The following is a 24,461-nucleotide window of genomic DNA, read 5'->3' on the forward strand; positions in this document are numbered from 1 at the left end:
CTTTTAACTTTCCAAAGAGTTCTTAAGATTTTATTTCAAATCCCCAAAGACTAATTAGAGCTCCCTTGGATGTTCTTAATATTTCTTGCGAAATTTTTATATGGGGTATGCCTACCAACGTGGTTAGTGAAGGATTGATTTACTTGGTTTGCTATGGATAGTATCGACTGTCTTGTTTCTTCGCAGTAGCAGTATTTCAAGTTGAAGATAGATATTTACCGCCCCTTATAGGAAAGCCCAAAATTAACAGAGTTGGAGAACAAGTACCGAAAATGGGATTCCAAGAGTTCTATTAAACACCCGAAGTAAAAGCTGAAACATTCCCTTTTAAGTTGTTTATTAAAGGAGCGTACAGCATTTGGTCTTCGTTTAATTCATTGATATCAGAGCCGTGAAACATGCAACCAAAAGATTACTCAACGTTTTTCCAAGGTGTGAATATGGCACAACGGGTAAATTACACAGCTATGGGGCCAAACGCTGTTACCGTTGTTACTCTCGATCTACAGTTTTATGATATGGCTATGAGACTATGTGTTGCTAGAAAAGAATTCAGAGAAGAAGTTTTATTCCGTCCGGGAGAGCTACTTATTTTTCTTTTTTTGGTGTTTGCGGCGCTTGGTAAGAATATCGAAGGAAGTGGAGTCGGTCAAGCGTGGGTTAAATCAGGCATGTATTCTTCCACTACAGTGACGATAATATTAACTGGATGACACATGTATCGGTGTATAGAAGCTCACACGACAGTTGCCGTTTACGAATTATATATATCTAAGGTACTGATAAAGGATCCAGTCGAGGCTGAAGCCATTCAAAATATAGCCTCAAATAATATAATACCTCTTCGTATGAAAGTATAAGTGAGAGTGGTTGCAGTGGTTCATTGAAGGCTTGTTAATAAAAGTACAATTCTACGATAAATATTATCTTCTAAAAACGATTCAAATCCACTTACAACATTTCTTCTTAATTACCCGGCCACCTGAATTAAGGGCTCAAAAGTCGCATGATGTCTTAGGCCTAAGGTGGTGCCTTGGGTATTAGCCTAGCTGATTATTATTATTATTTTATTTTTATTATTTTTATCTATATTGGAATTCAATCGCGCGACACGAAACTCGAGTTTACATCAATTGGTCCTGATCACACGAAAACCGACGACTTAAAGTAAACGGAGTCGTCATCGGAATAACTCAAAATATGGATGCCCTTCAACGTATCTTTACAATATCGCCGATGCTTGCACAGTTGGTTTCAGGATTCGAAAATACTCTTGGTATTTCTGATAGTCGCAAAGAAAATAGGCACCATGAAAGCGATGGCCGAAAGTGCAAATGTATCGAAGAAAATTTAAATAAGCTTAGCAATGTTATTCAGGGTGGCTATTTGCTCTGACCAGGCTCTTTAACTCAAACACTATTTGAGGTATAATTTTGAAATTTTCATGGTATGCCTATTAAGTTGGGAAAACTTTAAATTGTAAATTACAGAAAACTCGAATACGTTTTCACGTTTTTTTTTATTAATTTTTTGATCGATAGGTGCTAGGGAAAAATTTCAATGATAAAGTTTTAGAGCATATTTGGAAACCTACAAAAAACGATCCCAAACTAACAATTTTTCCCTTAGATAATGTCAGCAAAAAAACTAGCTCGCTATAGTAGGCCAAAGGGTTCTTTTACAAAGCTTAATTAAATTAATTGTTTTTGAGAATAACATGTCTACAAACAAGAGCGAAAAAGATAAGCTGGTGTAATTAGACCTACTAAATTTACAAAACGTGTTTTTATTAGTTTATTTGTACAAAGGTTAAATTTCGTATTAGTATTTAAACCAAAATAACCCAAAAAGAAGTGCAGTCTGAGTCTTGCAAGTTTGCGAAATTCAACAATGCTTGTATATTCCCGCTGAACAGCGCGCTTTAAAAGTCGAATTAGTTTTTGGATAAGCCCATCGAAACGCTCGTAGGGTATGTCAACTTTTCAGTATGTGGTATCCTGACAGATTTCCCAGTCACAACACCATTCTCGAAGCTGTTCGATATTTCCAGAACCATGGAGACATCAATCCAAGGTACCGAGGAGCTGGGCGTCAAAACATTGACGAAGAAGAGCTAGTTTTAGCGTACATCGCGGCATATCCTCAAGCAAGCATTCGAAGTACATAGGTAGAGTTGGGTTTGCGCAGAATCCGAATTTGGTCACAAGCACAACTTCCATCCTTATCAAGAAATATTTCTCAAGCTCTTCATGACGGAGATATCCCCAGTAGCACATAGGCACCGAAATACAGTTGGCTAAGAGTCCATGTGTCGGGTAAGAGTCCAAAGTTTGTAGACGGCAAATATTACAATTGGCCGACTGTTCAAATAACTGTCGGTGGTATTCTTGTTTCGGGCCTGATTACCGACAGTTGCCGACAGTTGCATTAAAGGTCTCTTTGTAGACGGTAAAAAGTACAATTGGCCGACTGTTCAAATAACTATCGGTGGTATACTTGTTTCGGGCCTGATTACCGAAATGTTGGAAATCTGAACAGTATTAAAAATTAAAAAAAAATGATTTTCATATAAATATCTTAACGTTGGAATTCAACAAAAACCCGAGCGTAAAAGATGTCTGCTGAATAGCGACCGCCATGCACTCATTGGTGAAGAATTTCACTATAAATTGCAATGGACTGCTCACATATAGGGCACTCTGAATGTATATTAGTTTTACTGATATCGGCAGATATCCGAGATAAGCTAAAGTTCCTGCACAGTACTGATGAGCCCCAAAAAGGGCAAAAGCGGTCTACTGTTGGAAGCTCTGGCTAAAATTGTGAATTTTGATAATATTGCACTGTTTAAATTCTGGATGTATTAATACGTTTTTAAAGGTTCATACCAGAATTATACGTCTAGAGACATCTTAATATTCCAAAGAATTTGTGTTTGGTATGACTCCGAAACGGGGTCGGGTATGAGACCGAAACGGGGTTGCGTATGAATCCGATTCAAAGTCGGGTGGGTATCCGAAACTAGGTCGGGTGGATATCCGAAACGGGGTCGGTTATGAATACCATATAGAGTTGGGTATCATTGCAATATTGAGTCGTAATACCTACCCATTGTTAGTCGGAAAGTAATTTCTTTGCCATATAAATAGTTTCCCCGACTCTTATTCGGGTGGACATAGTACCAGTAAAAAGAGTAGTTTCCCGACTGTATTTTGGGCACGAAATAGTCGCCGTCAGACAGTCGGCCCAACCGAAAATCGGCGCCGTCGGGCAGGCGACAATTGCTACTGGGGATGGTTCGCAGGTTCGACTTTTGTAACTGGTTAAGCAACATATGGTGAGAGAAACTCCGTATTTTTTAAATCTGCTATTCGTGACCGATGAGTGTTTGTTTGGGAGAGACGGATCATTTAACCACAAAACAATCACTGGTGGAGTGATGTGAATCCATGATGGGGATCTCTCCACCACCACAAACATCAATTTCGATTAAACATGTGGGCGGGTCTGGTTTGAGATCGTGTCAAACCATCTAAATGGGCAGAGTTACTTAGCTTTGTTACAGAATAAAGTCGCTCGCGAACAAGAAGACATTCCTTTGGACAACTCTGGTACCAGCTTGACGGTGAGCCTCCACATAAATCTCAAGCTGTAGCAGACCACCTTTACGCTGAGTTCCAATAACGATGGATAGGGCGAAATGGATAAGTCCAATGACCACCAAGGTCGCCTAACCTCACACCGATGGACTTCTTTCTGTGGGGTTTCATCAAAGATCATGTCTATGCCACGCCTGATACGCTGACGAAATTCTTCCAGTCTTGTATCATCGATGCTTTTCAATTGTTCGCTCCCGGCATGATCCAGCTTGCAAAGTATACTTCATAGCGCAGAAACATCGAACCATACCTGTAATTTCGTAACCCTTTCTTTGCTTTGATTAAATTTGCTTAGTTTTATAGGAAAGTACTTGTTTATCTCTGTCTCACCAAATAAATGGTTAACTTATCGAACATTTAGTAGGTATAATAAGCCCAGCTTATTTTTCTCTCACTTGCTCGTTGGTTGTCTCTACGATAATGGCAGCGCCCAGTAAACGTTTCTATAAAGAGTGTATAACTCTTTTAGATTTCAAACTTAATTGAAACGTACAAGATCTCAAATTATTCCTTATCGAACTAGATCGTTCTCGATCGAAATGTGATATTTCGCAACTAATTCCATTCTAGTTCGGTCCCGGAGATGTCGATTGCCGATAAGACTATTGAAGTCGAACCAGTGTCGTAGTTCCTTTATTAGTGGTACAATATGATCGATAATTTTTTAAACGATTGGGAGGGAACTCATTTTCTGCAATTCTTTCTAGTATATGTATAGCATCGTCAAATATAATTCTGACTTGCATGTACAAAATAATTAAATTACAATAAATACCCGCTGTATTTATAATTATGAAATAAAATATTCGAATTACTATTATTTATTAAATAGTTTTAAGAAATAACTGCGCAAAAGCCAAAATGTTTACAATGGCAAAAAGTATAATTAAATAAATAAATAAATTTACGAAATTATTTCAAAGTTTTAATGCCGATTTGGAAATATCTACAATTGAAATATATGAGTAAGTTAATTATAGGCGTCGACTTTTTCCCCCAATTTGAACACCCGTTTTTCATTAAAGCCAATATAGAAAACTGTATGAGTTCAGCACCACGCTCGTTTCAGCGGGAAAATCCTTTCTCACGGAATTTCGGCAAATGGGCTGGCCTCTATAGCGCGAACAGCCCGTGATCAAAGTTGGCCGTGCAAAAATTAATAACCGACTCCACCATGAAATTTTTCATAGTCTTTGATTTTAGTACAAACTGGGTTAAACATTTAAAAACTTTGGTTTTTGAGATAAAGCTACGTTTAACTAATCATTTTGTTTAGAAATAATTATTAAGCTACACTGTTAAAAATAAAGGTTTATAAAACGACCAAAATTGGACTTTTAATTTATTTCAAACCATTTTGTTACTAAAAAGGGTCTAATCAATTATTTTAGACCCATTTTACTCTTTCATGTTGTATACAATACCTTTTGGGGTATTGAAAGGGAACGAGACCTAAGAATAAACCTTTTCCAGTCCTGGTGGTAAAGGTATAAAAAGTTCTAACATTTAGTACTTTTGAATACCCATTTAATTCCCTTAAACGGAGAAAAAATTATATGGACCAATTTCCAGACTAGTATTTGAATACTAAGTTATTTATTTTTTTATATTATCTTTAATATAACTTAATGCGAAGAAATTCCAATCACCAGGAATATTTAAAATAAAATAAGTACTTAAACACTCCACGAAAGGACTGAATTTGGGGATCAGAAGGTTTAAATACGTTTTATAATAAAACCCTGAATGGTCTTAAATATTGGAAAAAGTTTTAACCACTTTAGAGGTCTAAATTAAAACCTTTATTTTTAACAGTGTACGTAATGAAATCATATTTTAATAAACATTACTATCCATGGAAGGCCAAGATTTTAAACTACAACATACGAAAATAAACAGCGGGTTATTGTAATCCTTCCACGTAAAATAAGTAAACTGTTTTACCTTGGACCGTGGTTTGCCGGATTTCATTTTAAATTGGTACAAATAATACCATACCCCTATAAACATTAAATGAAAAGTAACTTTTCAAAATATCTAGCTATTAATATTTTAAATTATGCATTATAACCAGAAAAACTACGCTCCTGAAAGCTTAATGGATTAAATATCCATGAAACACCTGTTTTGTTTTCTAAAAATGGAACCAAATTATCTTTTAATATGAAATATAATAATAATAATAATAATAAACTTATCAAAATTAAATGAATTATTTTTGCTGATGATTTTGTTGAGAATATTCCGAAGTGGGTACTCTTATCAAACCCACTTATAGGGGATCTTCATCCCTAAATCAAATATTTAATTTTAAGTTTATAAATCTACAAAAATTTTTGAAATATAATACTTAGTTGGCATCCCTACGTCACCAATGACGCAGTTCCAAGTTTAGATATATGCAACAAGAATAAATTTGTAATTTGAGCAGGATTGAACCGTACAATGCCCCCCTTTTGCTAGTGTAGATTTCTTAGTAAATTGTGTAACAGTTTCAATCGTTTGTTTACGGATTTTAATAATTTCCAAATTATTAAGGATTTAGTTTCACGGTAAAAATGATTAACTGCCTTGTTAAAAATTGTTAACTAAAGTGATTACGTAATCGATTACAGATTTAACACGACTACATAATTTAAGGAAATGGTTAGCCCATCGACAGTCATTTTATTCGATACCGAAAGTAATTGTAAAGGGATAACTTTCAAGGCCTATTTTGATAAACTTTGCCACCTTCTTTTCGTAGATACAGTGGCGTAGCTGAGAACTCAGAGCCCCCCTCCCCGAAAAAATCTGAACGGGGCCCCCCATTTTCCATTTTTTTATGGCGAATAGCCCCCCCCCCATCAGCTACGCCACTGCTATTTTATTTAAATAACCCGAATGTAAAAGCTAATGTGGTATTTAGAGCCCATAACGATATTAATTTAAAAAATGCCAAAGCATAAATAAAATTTTCGTCCGTTTTGTCGCTTCGATGAGATTACCAACAAAATGGCTACCTATATAGTAGCTACGTTCGAAAAGTTTTGAAGTTTTGATCTGCCCTCCTGGTTTCCATAGAGACCATTGGTGCAAACTGTGTATACTTTTATTTATTTCCCTTAGAGCATTTGTTTTTCCATTTGTGTTTTCTAAAAACGGGATTTTGGCGTTTTAAGTCACAGTTTAGCTCTATTTTTCGATGCTTGTAACGCCTGTATGTTCTGTTTTAATATTATTTATTACAGTTCCAACATTTCTAAGCACCTAAAAACTGTTATTTGTGAATTTCCTTACTAAAATAAAGATGATTTTTCGACGCGCTTAGGCTCTTACTCGGCTCTGGTTGGAGACTATTTATTCACTTACTCATTGCGATACAAGGCGAACCTTACCCCATCTGGTGGCAATAAACGCTACTAAACATTCACAGAGTCTTCAAGCTAATGTTCCCAGCGTTATTATAACAATCTGAAGTTACCGTTTAAACGTCTACAAGACTCTAGAGTTAGAAAAATCAAAGTTTTTACTCATTAATTTTGTCAAGAGACCGAAGCATAGGAATACTATGATAATCTTCATATTGGTGTCCATGACTGCAAACAGATATCACTTTCAGATTAAATTTAATTAGTTAAATGATAGCCAGTAATTCAACCTGAGCGTAGGAAACCATAATTACCAAATAACCGCAACTTCGTCTTCAACAGGATATCGCGAGGTCACAGAAAGCCACTCGGGTCACGAAGTACTGTGATCAACTAAGCTGGGAAACTGATACCTGGTGAAGTATCACTCACCTTTTTATAGCGATTAAAATACGTTTGCCAACTTTTTACTTCGGCTTCGGCTTTACTGCCAAGTAAAACGCGTACTGAAATAGCCCTTTACTAAAAATTCAAGCCCACTTAATGTTATTTTAAATACTATTTGTCATAAAAAAATCGTTTGGACTTTTCTGATAGGGGCGAAATGACTAGATTTTAGAGGAACGTTATTTATAGCATTATCAAATGTAACTTTGTAACATTAATTAAAATCAATAAAATCATTTAAAATCTGATTTTTAGACGAATAAATATATTTTTTATAACCAAGGTAGCTGTGATCACCTTGGCGCCACTGTAAAGGGAAATTTTAAAAATTGAAGGGGTTTTCCATAAAAATTGCTTTGTTTTTTATATTCCCTTTAAGCCCAAAGGCAAGAGCGGTAAGAGCTGCAAACGTTGGTGTTCCGAACCAAATACCTGAGGTTATTTTCCCTTTAATGTTGAAATCAACGATAACGAACCAATTTTGAAATAAAAAAACAAGTGTAGTGGTATTTTATCTACCATTTAGTTTATTTTTAAAGTTTTTTTAGCAGTAACTGGGAAAACAATATTTGATTTAATCGGCCGTAGGAAGTTAATATTTTATAATCAAATGTTTTATTTAAAACCGCAAAAATGAAGTAAATAATAAACTTATCAGTTCTCCAGCTTGACTTTATGATTGAATTCGTTCGTGTTGAAGCCCAATTTAACATCCCCGATGGACGGGGTCAGGGACGTTTAAAAGCCCTTCTTGGGAACCCGATCCCAGAAGATTAGGTTGATAGCAATAGATCCCATCTTTTGGTAATCGAAAAGGAATGGCAAAGACCCCAGCGCCAACGTACTTCGGTATTAGGTTACTGAGACATCGGGTCTACGAACAAAATTAATATCAGAACTTGAGACATTGCGTTGTTAGACTCGAAGATCTTCATCGAAGAAAACACTTGTTACCAATGTCCTGAAGGACAAATCATGTTCCCCTTGCATGCCCTTAAAGAAATACACGATCACCGATTAATGCAACGAGTACATCATGTACGCAGGATGGTTGAGGAAGTTCAACATCTTCAGAGATAAGAGTTGATTGGCCAAATATGAAACAAATAGGATAGATTTATGTTCTTACCCCCTCCCAAAAACATTTACATTTGCCGTAGGAAGAAACGACGATTTTCCTAAAGGGGCTATGAACCGTGTTTACACATTTAGAAATGTTTCCCACATTAGCCAACTTGGCGGTCTTTTGTAACTGACAGGTACCTACCACCGGGAATCTTCTTAGCCAGCTTATTTTAACTTCGGGTCAAGGCTTATTGAAGGGCGTTTAAAAGTAACAGCAACGCTCTTTTTCGGCGAAGTAATGATACATTATTGAATCAGAAAACTAATTTAACTATTGTAATCACTAAATTCGTTTCAAAAGGTACTTAATTGGAGATATAAAATCTAAACTTGTTTAGAGTACAGTTTTTTCCGAGGGTTTAGTCACTTCGCGTAATCGGTGGACACGTCAGTACCTTGGACTGTACCATCGAGATTACGCGTTATGCTTGTTTTGCACTGGCGCAACGACGCGTTTCTCAGCTTTGAAACGTTCAAACGTTTTTACGCGCGAAAAGAAAATAACATAATGACGCGCGCTAGTGGAAAACAAGCTTAATGCTGGTTTTCCTCTGGCGCGCGCAACGACGCGTTTCTCAGATTTGAAACATTCAAACGTTTTTACGCGCGAAAAGAAAATAACATAATGACGCGCGCTAGTGGAAAACAAGCTTAATGCTGGTTTTCCTCTGGCGCGCGCAACGACGCGTTTCTCAGCTTTGAAACGTTCAAACGTTTTTACGCTCGTAAAGAAAATAACATTATGACGCGCGCTAGTGGAAAACAAGCTTAATCTTTATCAATGTTGATTACGCGTAATAGTTTTTTGTATTTGATTGCCCAAATTTAAAGCGCTTTATTGTAGCCACTGTACTTACCACAATGACCATTGATGACCAACTCAGAGCCCCAATCCAGGCAACGCGACGTGATGATGGTTTCTCTGGCCAAAACAATTAAAATGAGAGGACAATAGTGGAACCCGCTGCGCTACGTTTCAGAAACGCATTATCTCCAAAAATGGCATTTCGAGATAAATCGATTTTTGTAATTTTTATGAAAAATAACAATACTAAGAAATTTAGGTAACTGAAAACTATTTGTTGGGGGTTTCATTTAGTCCGCAATCTAAATCTGACAACGGCTATCGCCAAAATAAAGTACATCTCCGAATAATTTGACTTAATGCGTTTTGTACGTTTAAATATTTGGCTAAAACTCTTGGCAGACACGCATTATGTGGTATAATAATACTGAGTAACGGCCATTGTGACTGTTACCCTGGGAATGCGACTGAAGAAATTAGAGCAGGCGAAATTATACCAAATGAAGACTCTTATTGGTTAATAACGACATAATGCGTTTCTGCAAATTTTCGATGGTCGTTAACGCGTTTCTGAGGAGTATTTTCGAAACTTTTCGATTTTAAGGCGTTTTTGCGTTTTCGCATCTCGGAAACTAGACCAGATAGAAAAATACAGATTTCAAATTTAGAATCAATGCCTTAAGATTAGTATGATAAGCATTCAAACTCAAAAAGTTAAATATGGTCGATAATGCGTTTCTGAAACGTATGGCAGCCCTGTTGGGGTGGAAATCGAAATACTAAAGGTTATATTCCCTCCTAGTGTTCCGTAGATGTTTTCTCGGTGTAGAAAACTTGAAGTGGTGACGCAGCTGTATGGTGCACAGAAAGGAAATACTTCACGTTCAATAAAACTGATTCAGTAGAAATATGTACTGAAAGAGATTAGAGGTTTAGATATTTTTCATGATTTTGTTTCGTAAATTTGTTTTATAATTTTTGTTCGATAAACAGTATATTGCGATATTAAAATGCGAATATTTTTAACTCTTAATATGACACAAACGCTTAGGGTAAAATGAAATTGGCGACGGACTCAAATGGAAATGGAACGTTTCAGTTACAAAGTCAAGTTACATTAAGCGTAACCAGAAGCCTATAATAACCCTCTTCGAGTGGAAGTTTGAAATCTGAATCAAATCGAATAACATCTGACAAGGAGAGTATCTGAGATGTTTGCCGTAATGTAAACCTATATGAGATATGAAATTTCCCTACATTAGACGTTGCACTACCCATTCGATTTGCCATGGCAACCGAAAATGTATTTGACCACTTAAAACAAAAATAAGATTTTTTCCTCATTTTACCCAAAAAGTGTTACAATTTTACGCCAAAAATGTTCCAATTTACCCAGGCTTTATGAAATTTACCTAAATGTGGTCCAAATTATCCATTTCGTGATTTTCAAATTCTAAAAACAATTTAGTAAAACCGAGAAAATCCCATGCTTATTTAAATGGATATTTTTTGTTTTAAGTGGCCAAAAACATGTTCGGTTGCCATGGAAAATCGAATGGGTAGTGCCATTTCCTATCTCGTATAGATCTACATTACGGCTGACTTTGAACAAACACAGCAATTAACACCTCAGGTACTCTCCTTGTGAGTTCGAAAGTTAATAGTTGATTTTATAAAATGTCTTTACGCTTGCCCAGCTTGTTGAAATGTTGCCCTGGAATAGTTCAGCCAATGCCTAAGAATGAGTTCATAAACTCTTTAGTGGGAGAGAAAACGGATCCACAGCTGAAGCGGGAAGGCAACATTTCAACAAGATGGCCAAGGTTATTTTATAAAATGAACTATTAGGCAGACGAGTACCAATTTTTTACACATTTGAATATTGAGAGGTGGCCTACACGTAGTGGACACTTTTGTTGTTTGGAAGGTTGCGGGTTCAAATCTGGACACGGGTGAAAATTGATCAATTTCGTATTTCAGCGTTCTTTGAAACTGAATTTTTTGGCTGTTAGTAAAATCAGCTGGCAATGTTACCGTTGCTCAACAATTTCGGCGAAACTACTGTACACGTTTAAATTAAAGCAAATAATAATTTCAAGTTTAAAATCTGCATAGACGAAACACTTTACTTCAGCTACTGCATGAAGACAATATTTTATCTCTAGTTAGATACTGTTCGCTCGTTCTAAGATTTCGGTGTAGGGTAAGAACAGTAATCCTATGACGTCCTTATTTTACTCCTGTGTTGGCGAATAGTTCGAGTAAAAATGTGATCCCAAAATGACTGCCTGTAGAGACATTCTGGACAAGCGGACGACTTTCTCAAAATTACTCTCGCTTTTGAGAATGAGTAGAAAATGTAGAGTAAATATCTCCACCAGAACAAGCGAAAAGTTAATTTAGCATCAAAGGTGTACGCCTATTATTGCAGAACGAGGGGTTAGTATTCCCTTTTTGTGGCAGATTGGCTTTTATGTTACGTTGATGGCGAGAAATACGAGTGGAAAGCGTCTTCGATCTCTAAATAATTACCTTAGAACTCTCACTCCTTACTTTCAAAAACTGAAATGTAAATAATATTTAACTATCAATTCAGTTAGTTTTTTCTCAAAAATTTGCTGTTGGGAAACAAATAAGTGACCTCTTTTTTCAACAGACATAAAATCCGATATTACTTTGAACCAGTCTAAACTTATGTAAATTCATTAATTACAACTTAAATAATAAAATTACAAATTTTACGATGGTAATAAACTGAAATAAACCCCAGCAATTGTGGTCGGATTTAGAATGCAGTGGTATTAATTACATTTGAGCTATAATTTAGTATAGAAATTTAAAAATCAAATTAGACGGTGTACGAATAATTTATAAGGCTATAAATCATAAAATGGTACAAAAGAACTATTACGGCCTGTGACTTTAAGATGCTCTCCAGAAATAAATTTAATTTATGAAAAAGATCGCTTGACCTAGTAAAATATCAGCTTCTAACGAAATAATTTAAGTAATGCCCGTTCTAATAATTTATTAGAAAATATTTACAAGAATATACTTCATAACATGGTACAAAATACAAACGTGAAGTTACCATACATATAAAAAACAGTATTTACAAGAACCGAGATGGAATTTTCAAATTAAATATAGTGAAAAGTTATTGTGGTCCGAGGAACCCGTATGGCATCCCAAAAGAGGATGGAGGCGGCACAATTACTTGCGGAACCGATTTACCAGTTTCCAACAGCTCCAATGGAACTGCAGGAAATTGCTGTACTACCGGGATCTGGACAGGGGCTGAAAAAAAGCACATTAATTAACTGGTGAAATATTTCAAGTTTTTAATACATACCCACAACAGGGCCATACTGTTCCATTGTGTTGTGAAGACCGTTGGTCAGTGATACGTCTCCTTCCACCCGAGGAACGCTAGTCAAACCTTTGGCGACTCCGACCACTGCATTCTGGACTGCTTTCGTTGTTTTCCCGGCTAAGACTGCTCCAGTTTTTAAGGCGGCAGCAACTCCAGCTGCCTTAGTCCCAATTACTCCTGTGGCGGACTTTCCAACTACGACTTGACCAGCTACAGCTGCCTTCACAGCTCCCAATTTGGCGCTCCCAGCCTTGGCTCCGGCTGCTAAGACTGCTTTCCCAGTTGCTAATTTAGCGGCTCCGATTCCAGAGACCATTTTAGCTCCTCCCACCTTGACTCCGATTAGCTTGGCACCACCGAGACCACTGACAAGCACTTTTCCACCGATAATTTTACCAGCCCCGATAACAGTCGCTTTCTTGGCCAGCCCTAACCCAGCAACCTTGGCTCCGACGATAACTTTCCCTCCAACCAGAGCACCTCCTCCGAGACCAACGGTGGCTTTCTTGGCCATTCCGACACCAGCGGCTACTTTAGTTGCAACGACAGCTTTGCCTCCGACGACAGCAACTCCACCAGCCAACGCTTTCGCTCCAGCAACAGCTATACCGGCTTTACCAACGGCTATTTTACCAATGACTCCGACTTTTGCTACGGCAACTTTACCACCAACCAAGGCTTTTCCTCCGATGACAACGACTCCTCCGATCTTCTTCGTGATACCCAGACCAGCAGCCCCAACTGCTGCTTTCGTACCAAGGACAGCTTTGCCTCCCGCGACAGCTAGTTTAGTTCCCGCTGCACCAACAGCTACGGTTCCGGTAACAAGGGCCTTTCCTCCTACGACAGCAACACCACCAACCGTCTTTGCTAGGACAAGACCAGTAGCCCCAACTACAGCTTTACCACTAACCAACGCTTTTCCTCCAGCATCAGCCAGTCCAGCTTTACCAAGAGCCACCTTTCCAACGACTGCAGCTCCAGCTTTGGCTACAGCAATTGTACCTCCAACGGCAGCCTTGCCTCCAGCAACAGCCAGTCCAGCTTTACCAAGAGCAACCTTTCCAATGACTCCGGCTCCAGCAACTGTACCTCCAACGGCAGCCTTGCCTCCAGCAACAGCTAGTCCAGCTTTACTAAGAGCAATCTTTCCAACGACTGCAGCTCCAGCTTTGGCTACAGCAACTGTACCTCCAATGGCAGCCTTACCTCCAGCAACAGCCAGTCCGGCTTTTCCAACTGCTACTTTTCCCACGACTCCAACCTTAGCTTTTCCCAAAGCTACTTTCCCAGCTATGACTTTCCCTCCGAGGAGTACGGGAACCACGACAGCCTTCTTGGCTAACAGTCCAGTCCCGACGGCCAAAGCTCCGGCACCTTTGGCGGCAGCGAGACCACCTCCAGTCAGAGCTTTCTTAGCTATAGCACTTCCAACAAGTCCTTTGGTCAGCAGCAAAGAAGACACTTGGAATTCTTGAATCAAGAGACCGAAGCACAGGAATACTATGATACTCCTCATTGTAGCGTCCATGACTACAAATTGTCAAAAATTAATTCATGAACTAATTAACTAATATTTCAACTCTACCAACGGAACCTATAATTACCAAAACACTGCAACTTCGAAAGATTGTCGGGGAATCACTGTCAGAACGGCAAGGTGAAATTCCTCTGAATCCAGCTGCAGAACTGATACCCCTAAGACGTGTTCCTGGTCTTTTTATATCATTTAAAAATCGTTTGCCCAATGGCCTCAGTCAATCCTCCCCCCTTTGGCTTCACTGTCAAGAACAATGCGTAAAAAAATATTTCTGCTCTAAAATCGAAGGCCTATTTAATGTTATTTTATATACTTTTAGTCATAAAAAACTCATATATTATAATAAAGGTCGAAACGTCCCTCAAAAATTGGCACCTGTTATAAATAAATAATATAATTAATATGTTTTTTAGTTATTTCATTGGTGTAAATCTAGAGTAGTTGGCTCTGGCCAAATATATAAATGTTCAATTTTGATGTTTCGTTTTTTCCTGAACTGCTTAAAATAACACATTACTATGAGAATTTGTAAATAAAAATTAATAAATATTATGTAAAACTCCGTACCCTAGAGTTCAAATTAGAGAGCTGCCCGATTGACGGTTTCGTGACGAAAAGATTACTAACTTCCGGCACGTGACCTCCGAAAAATTGCCTCCATTATTTGCCCCGTACAGCGCTACCTATAGTTGGTTACCATGGTAACTAAAGAGCTGAATGTTTCGGAACTCATGCAGGAAGTGGGTAAACGCTGTAGACTAAGCGCGAGGCCATGTTTTTGAATCTAGGGTACGGTAAATAAAACATTATTCCTTCCAGATGCTGCAGACAGCTAATTAAGATAATGAAGGATGATAAAATACGCGAAAAAGTAGATTAGTCCATAATTAAAAGGGATAATAAAGCTAAACCCTTAACAAATTTGAAGAAAATAAAAAAAACTTACTAATAACTCGTACCGATAGGTCTTCGAGCAAACAAAAAGACCAGAAACTCGGACCATTTATTTTTATTTCCAACACCAGGGGATAATTGAACCATTGCCGAAACATACTGTTAAAATTTAAAAGAAACGACAATCCAATACACTATCAAATTAAATATCATTGCCATTTTTTTATTATTTCATTAGCTTACTTTTCAACACCTATTATTAAGGAGGCATTGTTTTAAGAAAAATAAAACCATAAAACCAATAATAACAGATAGTTTTTTGTAAAATAAATTGGAGTTTGAAAGAAACACTTAGTGAAACCTAGGAGCAACAAACACTGCACCCCACACAAAGAACTCTTTTATGGCATACTTATGAGTGATTATGTTACATATGATACAAGTCATCAAATTGCTGCTTTTGATATTCGTAGTAAACTAGGCCTAGGCTTGTGTTATTTGATTCGGCAGCGAATTAAAAATGTTTCGGTGGTTTGGTGTCATTAGTTTTTAGTAATTAAAAAATTAAATTCCATGATCTATTGGTCCAAGGTTCGTAGAGAAAAATACACTATTGGTCAATACGTCATCTTGACAACCTTAGGTTGAGCCTATTGTTAAGAAAAGCAACGGTCTTTAATCTTATTTTTTTTTCATATTGTTCATAAGTGGTCTGAACTTAAGATTTTAATCAAACAATTACCGCAATTTCCAGTAATTAAATATGTTTTCATCGTTTTCTATGCGTTTGTGGGGTAAAGCAGGGTACACGACGATGCTAGAGGATAATATTTTTTGACTGTCGGCTAATTCGATTCTGATCACGATGGGATAAACGAAATCGTGCGCAGAGTGAATGGTATGATCACGAAATTGTACTTGCTGAAATCATATAAAGTATATTCTTTTCCAAAGTTAGGAATCAAAGAAACAGTATTTATTATACTTAAAAATAATTATGATTGGGTGTATTACTAGAAATATTTTTTGCAATAAACTTAATAAATAATCATTGCGGTTATGTTTTTCTAAAATCTTAATCCTTAATCGCTAAGGAACAAATTGAAAAAAAGACCCGATAAATGTGTAATAAATATTTGATGAAAATTCTAACTTGATCTGAAAACTATCAGTAAGTATTAACTTTGTACGGGTGACGGTAATATTATATTATTTATCACTTTGATCAGTAATTACTTAGAAGCAATTACTCGAATAAACCTCAATTATTAGTCAAGTTCTCTGGTATTTTTCGATTACACTAGTAAAAAATACTTTAGATCAAGTAACCGAACCTTTGCGTTAAAAACTCGATTATTCGAATAAGGAAATTTTCTCATTTTTGAGTACTCAAAAACCCAACTCGACGATAATATTACCCGACTAAACTATTCGACGAAAATACTTTGGAAACCCGAAAGGGTGAGTAGTGGTTTTATCTAGTTAGTTATTATACATAAATCAAACGAGTGCATTGTTAAAATTGTAACCGCTGAAAACGCCACAATCAAAACTAAAACATAACATAATAGAGTGTTGACGTCTGATACGGTTTTGAAAACTGTAGTGTTAATAGTGGCCGCCATGACAGTTACCGTTTTTTATCCATAGGCAAATTACAATGGTGACGTCGCAGGGTTTCAGACGACAACACTCTATAGTCGTAGCCAAAACAATCACGTAGCTGAGCTAGAAAACGTTCTTTGTGAGTGTGGTTTCATTCTCTCAAGGTCATTGAATGAGGAAGGTCACTAGTACCTAGGAGCTACAGCACCCCACACAAGGAGAACGCAACCCGTCACAAGTCGTTCATTTTCTTGGGTATGGTTTTCATTTAGCGCCTGCTTGGTCGGAAGGGGAAAATTAGGAAATTGTCTTCCCTGCCCGTAAAACGTTCAGCGTAAAGGCTCGTCCAATGAATTTTGTACACAACACTGCGTTAGCGTATTTAAAGGCTAGCTGCGTTCTCCTTGTGTTTGTTGCTCCTAGCTAGCACCGTCCAGTCCACACATATTCGTTTCCTAGAGCATGTGGTTAGGCGATCTGATTCGACCTCCGGAAATACCCGATGAGTATCCGAATACCCGAACACGACGGGGAAAAATAATCACTCGACGGTTTAAATGGGTTATCGAGTACCCGAGTAGGCTATTTATCGATATTCGATAATCGAAGAGTATTTAAAAAATTCTTATTTGAGTTCAGGTACCCGACTTCTAGAAAAGGTTGAGTACTCGATGATGATCGAGTACTCTCACAACCCTTATACTCGATAACCTACTGACTCGATCAGCTAATACCAGTAATCGCATTCATTATTTCGTTACTCACGAGGTTACCGTCTAGTTTATAAAACATTTCGTGGTTTTTGGCTAGCGCCATCTGTTAACCAAATGCTGTGGGAAGCCCTGTGGATTTCCACCCATAAACCGGGTTTACACGAAACCGTGTTCTAAAATTGTCAAATTTAATATGAAATTTGTGACTATTGACGTGCTGCTCGTTGTCGTTTACATGTTAAAGTCTAAGGCTTACAACTAACAAGGAGACTACCCGAGGTGGTTATCACCGATTTTGAAACTCGGGGGTTAAGTAGATCTTATGGTGGTATGAAAATTCCCAAAGGGAAAAGTTGCTATGGGCTTTTGTTTTCCCAGGGCAACCGAAAATGTTTTGACCTCTCCATTTAAAAAAACATGGAATTTTCTCAGTTACCCAAATTTAACCAAAATTGATCAATTTTACCAAAAATCCTTGTTTAATTTTACCCAAAATAAGTCAAATTTATCTTTTTGGGTAAGTTTTGAAAATATAATTTTTTAATTTTTTTAAGTACCCTGTGAAACCGAGAAAATCCCATGTTTTTTAAATGGAGGTTTTTGTTTTGAGAGATCAAAAACATTTTCAGTTGCCATGGGAAAACTAAAGCCCATTGCAACTTTTCCCTTTGGCAATTTTCATACTACCATAAGGTCTACCTAACCCCCGAGTTTCAGCAAAATCGGTGATAACCACCACGGGTAGTCTGATTGTAAGCGGCACTGAGCGTTAGTTTATTATAAGATGCGAGGCAGGCGTCTTCCCATCAGCCTTTAAGAGTGTCATTATTGCACAATCATTCCTTTCATACATGTGTTTTTCTTAGTTTACTTTTATCTCAATTTCAGGTTTGTTTAACGAAAAATAACTCCACAACGTACTCCAAAGAACCTAAATTTGACTCAGTTTCCACGACCTTGACTCCAGCTCTGGCCAAATCCAGCATAAACAAATCAAATAACTGATATTTGGCTCCGGCACTACGACGTTGGTTCCTGCTCAGGTTCCGAACTAAAGAAAAGAAAAAATACTTCGTAATGGAAACTGGGAAACTGACACAATTATGATAACGTTAAAAGGAACCACCTATGGACAGTAATGCAATGGATGAGATAATTCGCTAATTAGTAGATAAGTCCATTATAAAAAGGGGTAAAAAAAGCTAAACCCTAAACGAAATTGAAGAAAATTTAAAAACATACATAGCTCGTACCGATAGGTCTTCGAGCAAACAACATGACGTGAAACTCGGAACAAATAGATCTTCGAGTGAGAAAATAAATAAAAAATTAATAAAATAGCCAGAATTTCCAACGGTAGACCGGTTTCGTCCTAGTTGGAACTCATCAGTACCGTGCGGGAAATCTGGATTGCAAGTTTGCAACTATTAAACTGAAAAGATAATCTAAGCCTGAACGTTAAAAATTTCAAAACGAGTTCCATAGCAACGGAAAGCCGAATAGGGGGAGAGTGGTGGAGAATAATAAGTACGAAATGTAACGTTCCCCATTGCATTCAAATTAGGATGCAATTTCTATATACTAGAGGGTGCGGTAGTTCGCTTTGAAATTGCAAAAATTTTGCCGGCCAAACTTTCCAATTATTATCTTAACCACATAAACGAAACGATTATAAAAATATCAGCTTCGAACAAAAGAATTTCAGTTATCTACATTCTAATAATTTATTAGAAACATTTACAAGCATATATTTCATAACATGGTACAATATACAAACGCGAAGTTACCATACATTTAAAACAGTATTTACAAGAATCGATATGGAATTTTTAAAAATAAATATAGTAAGGAGTTATTGTGGACCAAGGAACCCGGTTGGAATCCCAAAAGAGGACGGATGTGGCACAATTACTTGCAAAACCGATTTACCAGTTCCCACCATTTCCAATGGAACTGCGGGAAATTGCTGGACTACCGGGACCTCAACAGGGGCTGAAATGAAGAACATTAAATAACTGATCAAATATTTCAAGGTTTTAATACATACCACTTGCAGGCTCATACTGTTCCTTTGTGTTGTGGACACCGCCGTTCAGAGATAAGTCTCCTTCAAGTCGAGGAACGCTAGTCAAAGCTTTGGCGACTCCGACCACTGCATTCTGGACTGCTTTCGTGGTTTTACCGAATAAGGCTGCTCCAGTTTTTAAAGTGGCAGCGACTCCAGCTGCCTTAGTCCCAATTACTCCTGTGGCGGATTTTCCAACTGCGACTTGACCAGCTACAGCTGCCTTCGTTGATCCCAATTTGGCGCTCCCGGCCTTGCCTCCGGCTGCTGAGACTGCTTTACCAGTTGCTAATTTCACAGCTCCAAATCCAGAGACCATTTTACTACCTCCCAACTTGAGTCCGACGATCTTGGCACCACCGAGACCACCGACAAGTACTTTTCCACCAACGATCTTACCAGTTCCAATGGCAGCCACTTTTTTGCCCATCCCTAGTCCAGCAACCTTAGTTCCGACGATGACTTTCCCTCCGACCAGAGCAGCTCCTCCGAGACCGACGGCGGATTTCTTAGCGATTCCAACACCAGCGGCTACTTTAGTTCCAACGACAGCTACTTTTCCGGCAACCAGGGCCTTTCCTCCAGCAACAGCTAGTCCGGCTTTACCAACAACCCCGGCTCCGGCTTATGCTACAGCAACTTTACCACCAACCAAGGCTTTTCCTCCAACGACAATGACTGCTCCGACCTTCTTCGCGAGACCCAGACCAGCAGACCCAACTGCTGCTTTCGTACCAAGGACAGCTTTTCCTCCAGCGACTACCAGTTTAGATCCTGTTGCACCAATTGCCACGGTTCCGATAACAAGGGCCTTTCCTCATACGGCAGCGATACCACCGACCTTCTTAGCCAGACCAAGACCAGCAGCCCCAAGTGCAGCCTTACCACCGACCAACGCTTTTCCTCCAGCTACAGCCAGTCCTGCTTTCCCAAGAGCCACCGTTCCAACCACTCCGACTCCAGCTTTGGCTACAGCAACTGTACCTCCAACGACAGCTTTTCCTCCAGCAACAACCAATCCGGTTTTACCAACAGCGACTTTCCCAACGAGAGCAGCTCCGGCTTTGGTCATGGCAACTTTCCCACCGACCAATGCTTTTCCTCCAACGATGACAGCTTTGGCTTTCCCCGCTGCAAACTTTCCAACGACTGCGGCTTTAGCTTTTCCTCCAGCCAATGCTATTTTGCCTTTTCCAACCGCTACTTTCCCCACAGCTACTTTCCCAGCTATGACTTTGCCTCCGAGGAGCACGGGAACCACGACAGCCTTTTTAGCTAACAGTCCAGTCCCGACGGCCAGAGCTCCGGCACCTTTGGCGACAGCGAGACCACTTCCAATCTGACTTTTCTTGGCAATAATACCTCCAACAAGTCCTTTGGTCAGCAGCAAAGAAGACACTTGGAATTCTTGAATCAAGAGACCGAAGCACAGGAATACTATGATACTCCTCATGTTAGCGTCCATGACTGCTAAGCGACAACAATAAATTAATAAATTTAACTTACAACTCAGCGCGACCAATGGAACCGATAATTACCTAAACACTGCAACTTCCAAAGGCTGTCGGGGAATCACTGTCAGAATGGAAATATGATCTTACTCTGATTCCACCGATAAAAGTGGTAGCCCTTTATTGTGTTCCTGGTCTTTAATACAGTTTTAAAAGCGTACGCTCTCCTCCTTTTGAAAGAAATATCTCTTCTCTAAATACGAAGGCCTACTTCATGCATTTAATATACCTTTAGTCATAAAAAAGTTATATTTTATAAAAAAAAGTCGAAATGTCGCTCAAAAATTGGTACTCGTTTGACCTATTATAATAATTAAAAAATATTATTACTATTGTTTTTGGTTATTTCATTGGTGCTAATCTAGAGTAGGTGGCTCTGTCCAAATATACAAATTTTCAATTTAGATGTTTCGAACTGCTAAAAATAACATGTTATTATGAGAATGTATAAATAAAATTAAATAAAGATTCGAATTCAGAGAGCTTCTGAGTGACAGTTTGGTAACGAAACGATTACCGACTTCCGGCACGTAACATCCGAAAAATCGCCCTTCATCAATTGCGCCGTACTGCTCTGTCTTTAAAATTGCATAGTCTGAACGGTACTTAATTTGGCACCTATAAAAATGCATAGTCTGAACCCTTCTTAATTTGGCACCAATAAAATTGCATAGTCTGAACGGTACTTAATTTGGCACCTATAAAATTGCATAGTCTAAACCCTTCTTAATTTGGCACCAATAGTCTGAACGGTACTTAATTTGGCACCTATAAAATTGCATAGTCTGAACCCTTCTTAATTTGGCACCAATAAAATTGCATAGTCTGAAAGGTACTTAATTTGGCGCCAATAAAATTGCATAGTCTGAACGGTACTTAATTTGACAGCAATAAAATTGCAGAATCAGGACGGTAGTTTCAATAAAATTACATAGTCTGGACGGTAGTTTCAATAAAATTGCATAGTCTGGACGGTAGTTTCAATCAAATTGCATAGTCTGGACGGTAGTTTCAATCAAATTGCATAGTCTGGACGGTAGTTTCAATCAAATTGCATAGTCTGGACGGTAGTTTCAATAAAATTGCATAGTCTGGACGGTAGTTTCAATCAAATTGCATAGTCTGGACGGTAGTTTCAATCAAATTGCATAGTCTGGACGATAGTTTAGTGTTTAATTTAAGTGGCGGCTACAAAGAAAAGTGAATGCTTTTCCGTATTACACCAAAATACCGCGTTAAGTATTGCCCTCTATGGTGGCCGCAGCGCGAAATATTTGAATTTTCTCACCCGACGTGAAGTTTCTTTTAAGATTTTGGTAAAATCACCACTAACACTTGTAAGTTCTTCTAATGGATATTCAGTTCGTTTTCATTATCTAGGCTTTGGTCGTTGTCATTATTATTAAACTTAAAATTTTCGTCAAATTCCATGATCCTTGTTTTTCAAATTATAATATTTGTAAAACTGTTAAATCATATTTCAAAGATGCTAAAACGCGCAGTGATGCCAGTCCGTTAGGAAATTATTTTCCATTTATTTAATGTAACTCCAAGGGCACCCAAGAAATCTACCTACAAGGAAAAGTTACATAATTACCAATAGTGTGACACTTGAAGCATTTACAATGAATGCTACTCGCGAAGTTGGTAGGCGTGGGGGGTTGTTATACATTATGTAGGAAAGTTAAAAAGTAGATATAGTGTCGCCTGTGAGAGCTTCCAGAACTAAGGAAGCACTAGAGAAGTCTAGCCGAGGGGTGCGCTGCTTCAAAGAATCATATACAGGCCCTGATTCCCCTATTCCGAATCACAGGAGTTTTTCCAGAATCAAAGAATCATCTTCGGATCAAGTTCATAACCGAATCATGGAATCTTACAGGAATCATAACCAAATCATGGAATCTTACAGGAATCATTACCAAATCATGGAATGTTACAGGAATCATAACCAAATCAGGAATCTTACATTAATCATAACCGAATCATGGAATCTTACAGTAATCATAACCGAATCATGGTATCTTACAGGAATCATATCCGAATCATGGACACTTACAGGGATCATAACCAAATCATGGAATTTTACAGGAATCATAACCGAATCACGGAATCTTACAGGAATCATAACCAAATCATGGAATGTTACAGGAATCATAACCGAATCATGGAATCTTACAGGAATCATAACCAAATCATGGAATCTTACAGTAATCAAAACGAATCATGGTATCTTACAGGAATCATAACCGAATCATGGAATCTTACAGGAATCATAACCAAATCATGGAATGTTACAGGAATCATAACCGAATCGTGGAATCTTACATTAATCATAACCGAATCATGGAATATTACAGTAATCATAACCGAATCATGGTATATCTTACAGGAATCATATCCGAATCATGGACACTTACAGGGATCATAACCGAATCATGGAATTTTACAGGAATCATAACCGAATCACGGAATCTTACAGGAATCATACCCGAATCATGGAATTTTACAGGAATCATAACCGAATCACGGAATCTTACAGGAATCATAACCAAATCATGGAAATTGACCGGAATCATAACCGAATCATGGAATCTTACAGGAATGATAACCGAATCATGGAATCTTACAGGAATGATAACCGAATCATGGAATCTTACAGGAATCATAACCGAATCATTGTATCTTGATTTTCAGTCCCGTTGCCACTATAATGGTAAGCTTAAAGCCTTTGGAGAAAATCCAGTCTGGAGCTCTATATTATTCTCAACTCAATGTTCCAAGGCCGGTTGGGATGGTGGTGGGCGCGTTTGTCTTCCAAGAGAGGTGAAGTTTGACTCTATGTTTTATTTTAGGTAGTATCATTTAAAGGGATGTGCAACCCAATTTGCAAAAAAAAAATAGTAAACAGTGGGTGTAGTGTGAATACGTAGTAACAAAAGTAAATATAGAGATAAAGGCTAATAGTGCCTTCAGATTTTACCTTCCACCATGCTTGACATCCTTTTTAAAGAGCTATCGATCACGTGGTTTTTTCCACGAATAGAAAAGCACTTTCTTCGACATATTTTCCCATGAAACGTAGTGCATTCCGTGGAATTTTGGGACACATTGTTTTGGTCCACGCTTTCCACGTCTCGAATCGTCCGCGTCTGTTTCAGAAGTGCTAGCCTAGTATTTTACTTCACGCTCGGTTTTGTTTGGACCTCGTTTAAAGATTTTAATTATGTGATTAGTTTAATACAGTCAATAATAATACCACGTAAGCAACCTTTGCCGCCGATTGCAGTTTTAAACGCCCCGAAAATTCAATCGACACAGTGTAATTTTTATTTGAGGGATGAATTTGAAATGAGAGCAAAGACTTCTGTCTTTCT

The 24,461-nt window shown here is 38.0% G+C and overlaps 2 protein-coding genes across 2 annotated transcripts; both read right to left on the minus strand.

The window, feature by feature from the left end:
* Positions 1 to 12,543: 12,543 nt before the first annotated feature.
* Positions 12,544 to 21,133, minus strand: LOC149945147 (uncharacterized). Its single transcript, XM_090176389.1, has 4 exons — positions 21,115 to 21,133; positions 20,411 to 21,043; positions 12,739 to 13,461; positions 12,544 to 12,683 (listed from the first exon to the last, which is right to left on the minus strand). The coding sequence occupies exons 2-4, from the start codon at positions 21,039 to 21,041 to the stop codon at positions 12,544 to 12,546; spliced, it is 1,494 nt and encodes a 497-aa protein (XP_090032515.1). The 5' UTR covers positions 21,042 to 21,043; positions 21,115 to 21,133.
* Positions 19,294 to 20,402, minus strand: LOC149945148 (uncharacterized). The gene is made up of 2 exons (XM_090174825.1): positions 19,559 to 20,402; positions 19,294 to 19,503 (listed from the first exon to the last, which is right to left on the minus strand). The coding sequence occupies exons 1-2, from the start codon at positions 20,004 to 20,006 to the stop codon at positions 19,364 to 19,366; spliced, it is 588 nt and encodes a 195-aa protein (XP_090030951.1). The 5' UTR covers positions 20,007 to 20,402; the 3' UTR covers positions 19,294 to 19,363.
* Positions 21,134 to 24,461: the final 3,328 nt, after the last annotated feature.

Source organism: Leiobunum rupestre, chromosome 5, assembly GCF_980474605.1.
Source record: "Leiobunum rupestre chromosome 5, qqLeiRupe1.1.hap1, whole genome shotgun sequence".
In the NCBI taxonomy this organism is placed as follows: Eukaryota; Metazoa; Arthropoda; class Arachnida; order Opiliones; family Sclerosomatidae; genus Leiobunum; species Leiobunum rupestre.

Bases quoted from the DNA above. Each gene is read 5' to 3' on its own strand.
- LOC149945148 (XM_090174825.1), bottom strand. From the start codon at position 20,006: ATGGGCAAAAAAGTGGCTGCCATTGGAACTGGTAAGATCGTTGGTGGA. The intron at 19,504-19,558 runs GTATGTATTAAA...TCTTCATTTCAG, and splicing joins ACAGTATGAGCCTGCAAGTG to CCCCTGTTGAGGTCCCGGTA.
- LOC149945147 (XM_090176389.1), bottom strand. From the start codon at position 21,041: ATGGACGCTAACATGAGGAGTATCATAGTATTCCTGTGCTTCGGTCTC. The intron at 13,462-20,410 runs GTATCGCTGCCG...AGAAGATCGGAG, and splicing joins TCTGGCTAAGAAGGTCGGTG to GAGTCGTTGTCATCGGAGGA. The intron at 12,684-12,738 runs GTATGTATTAAA...GCTTTTTTTCAG, and splicing joins ACAGTATGGCCCTGTTGTGG to CCCCTGTCCAGATCCCGGTA.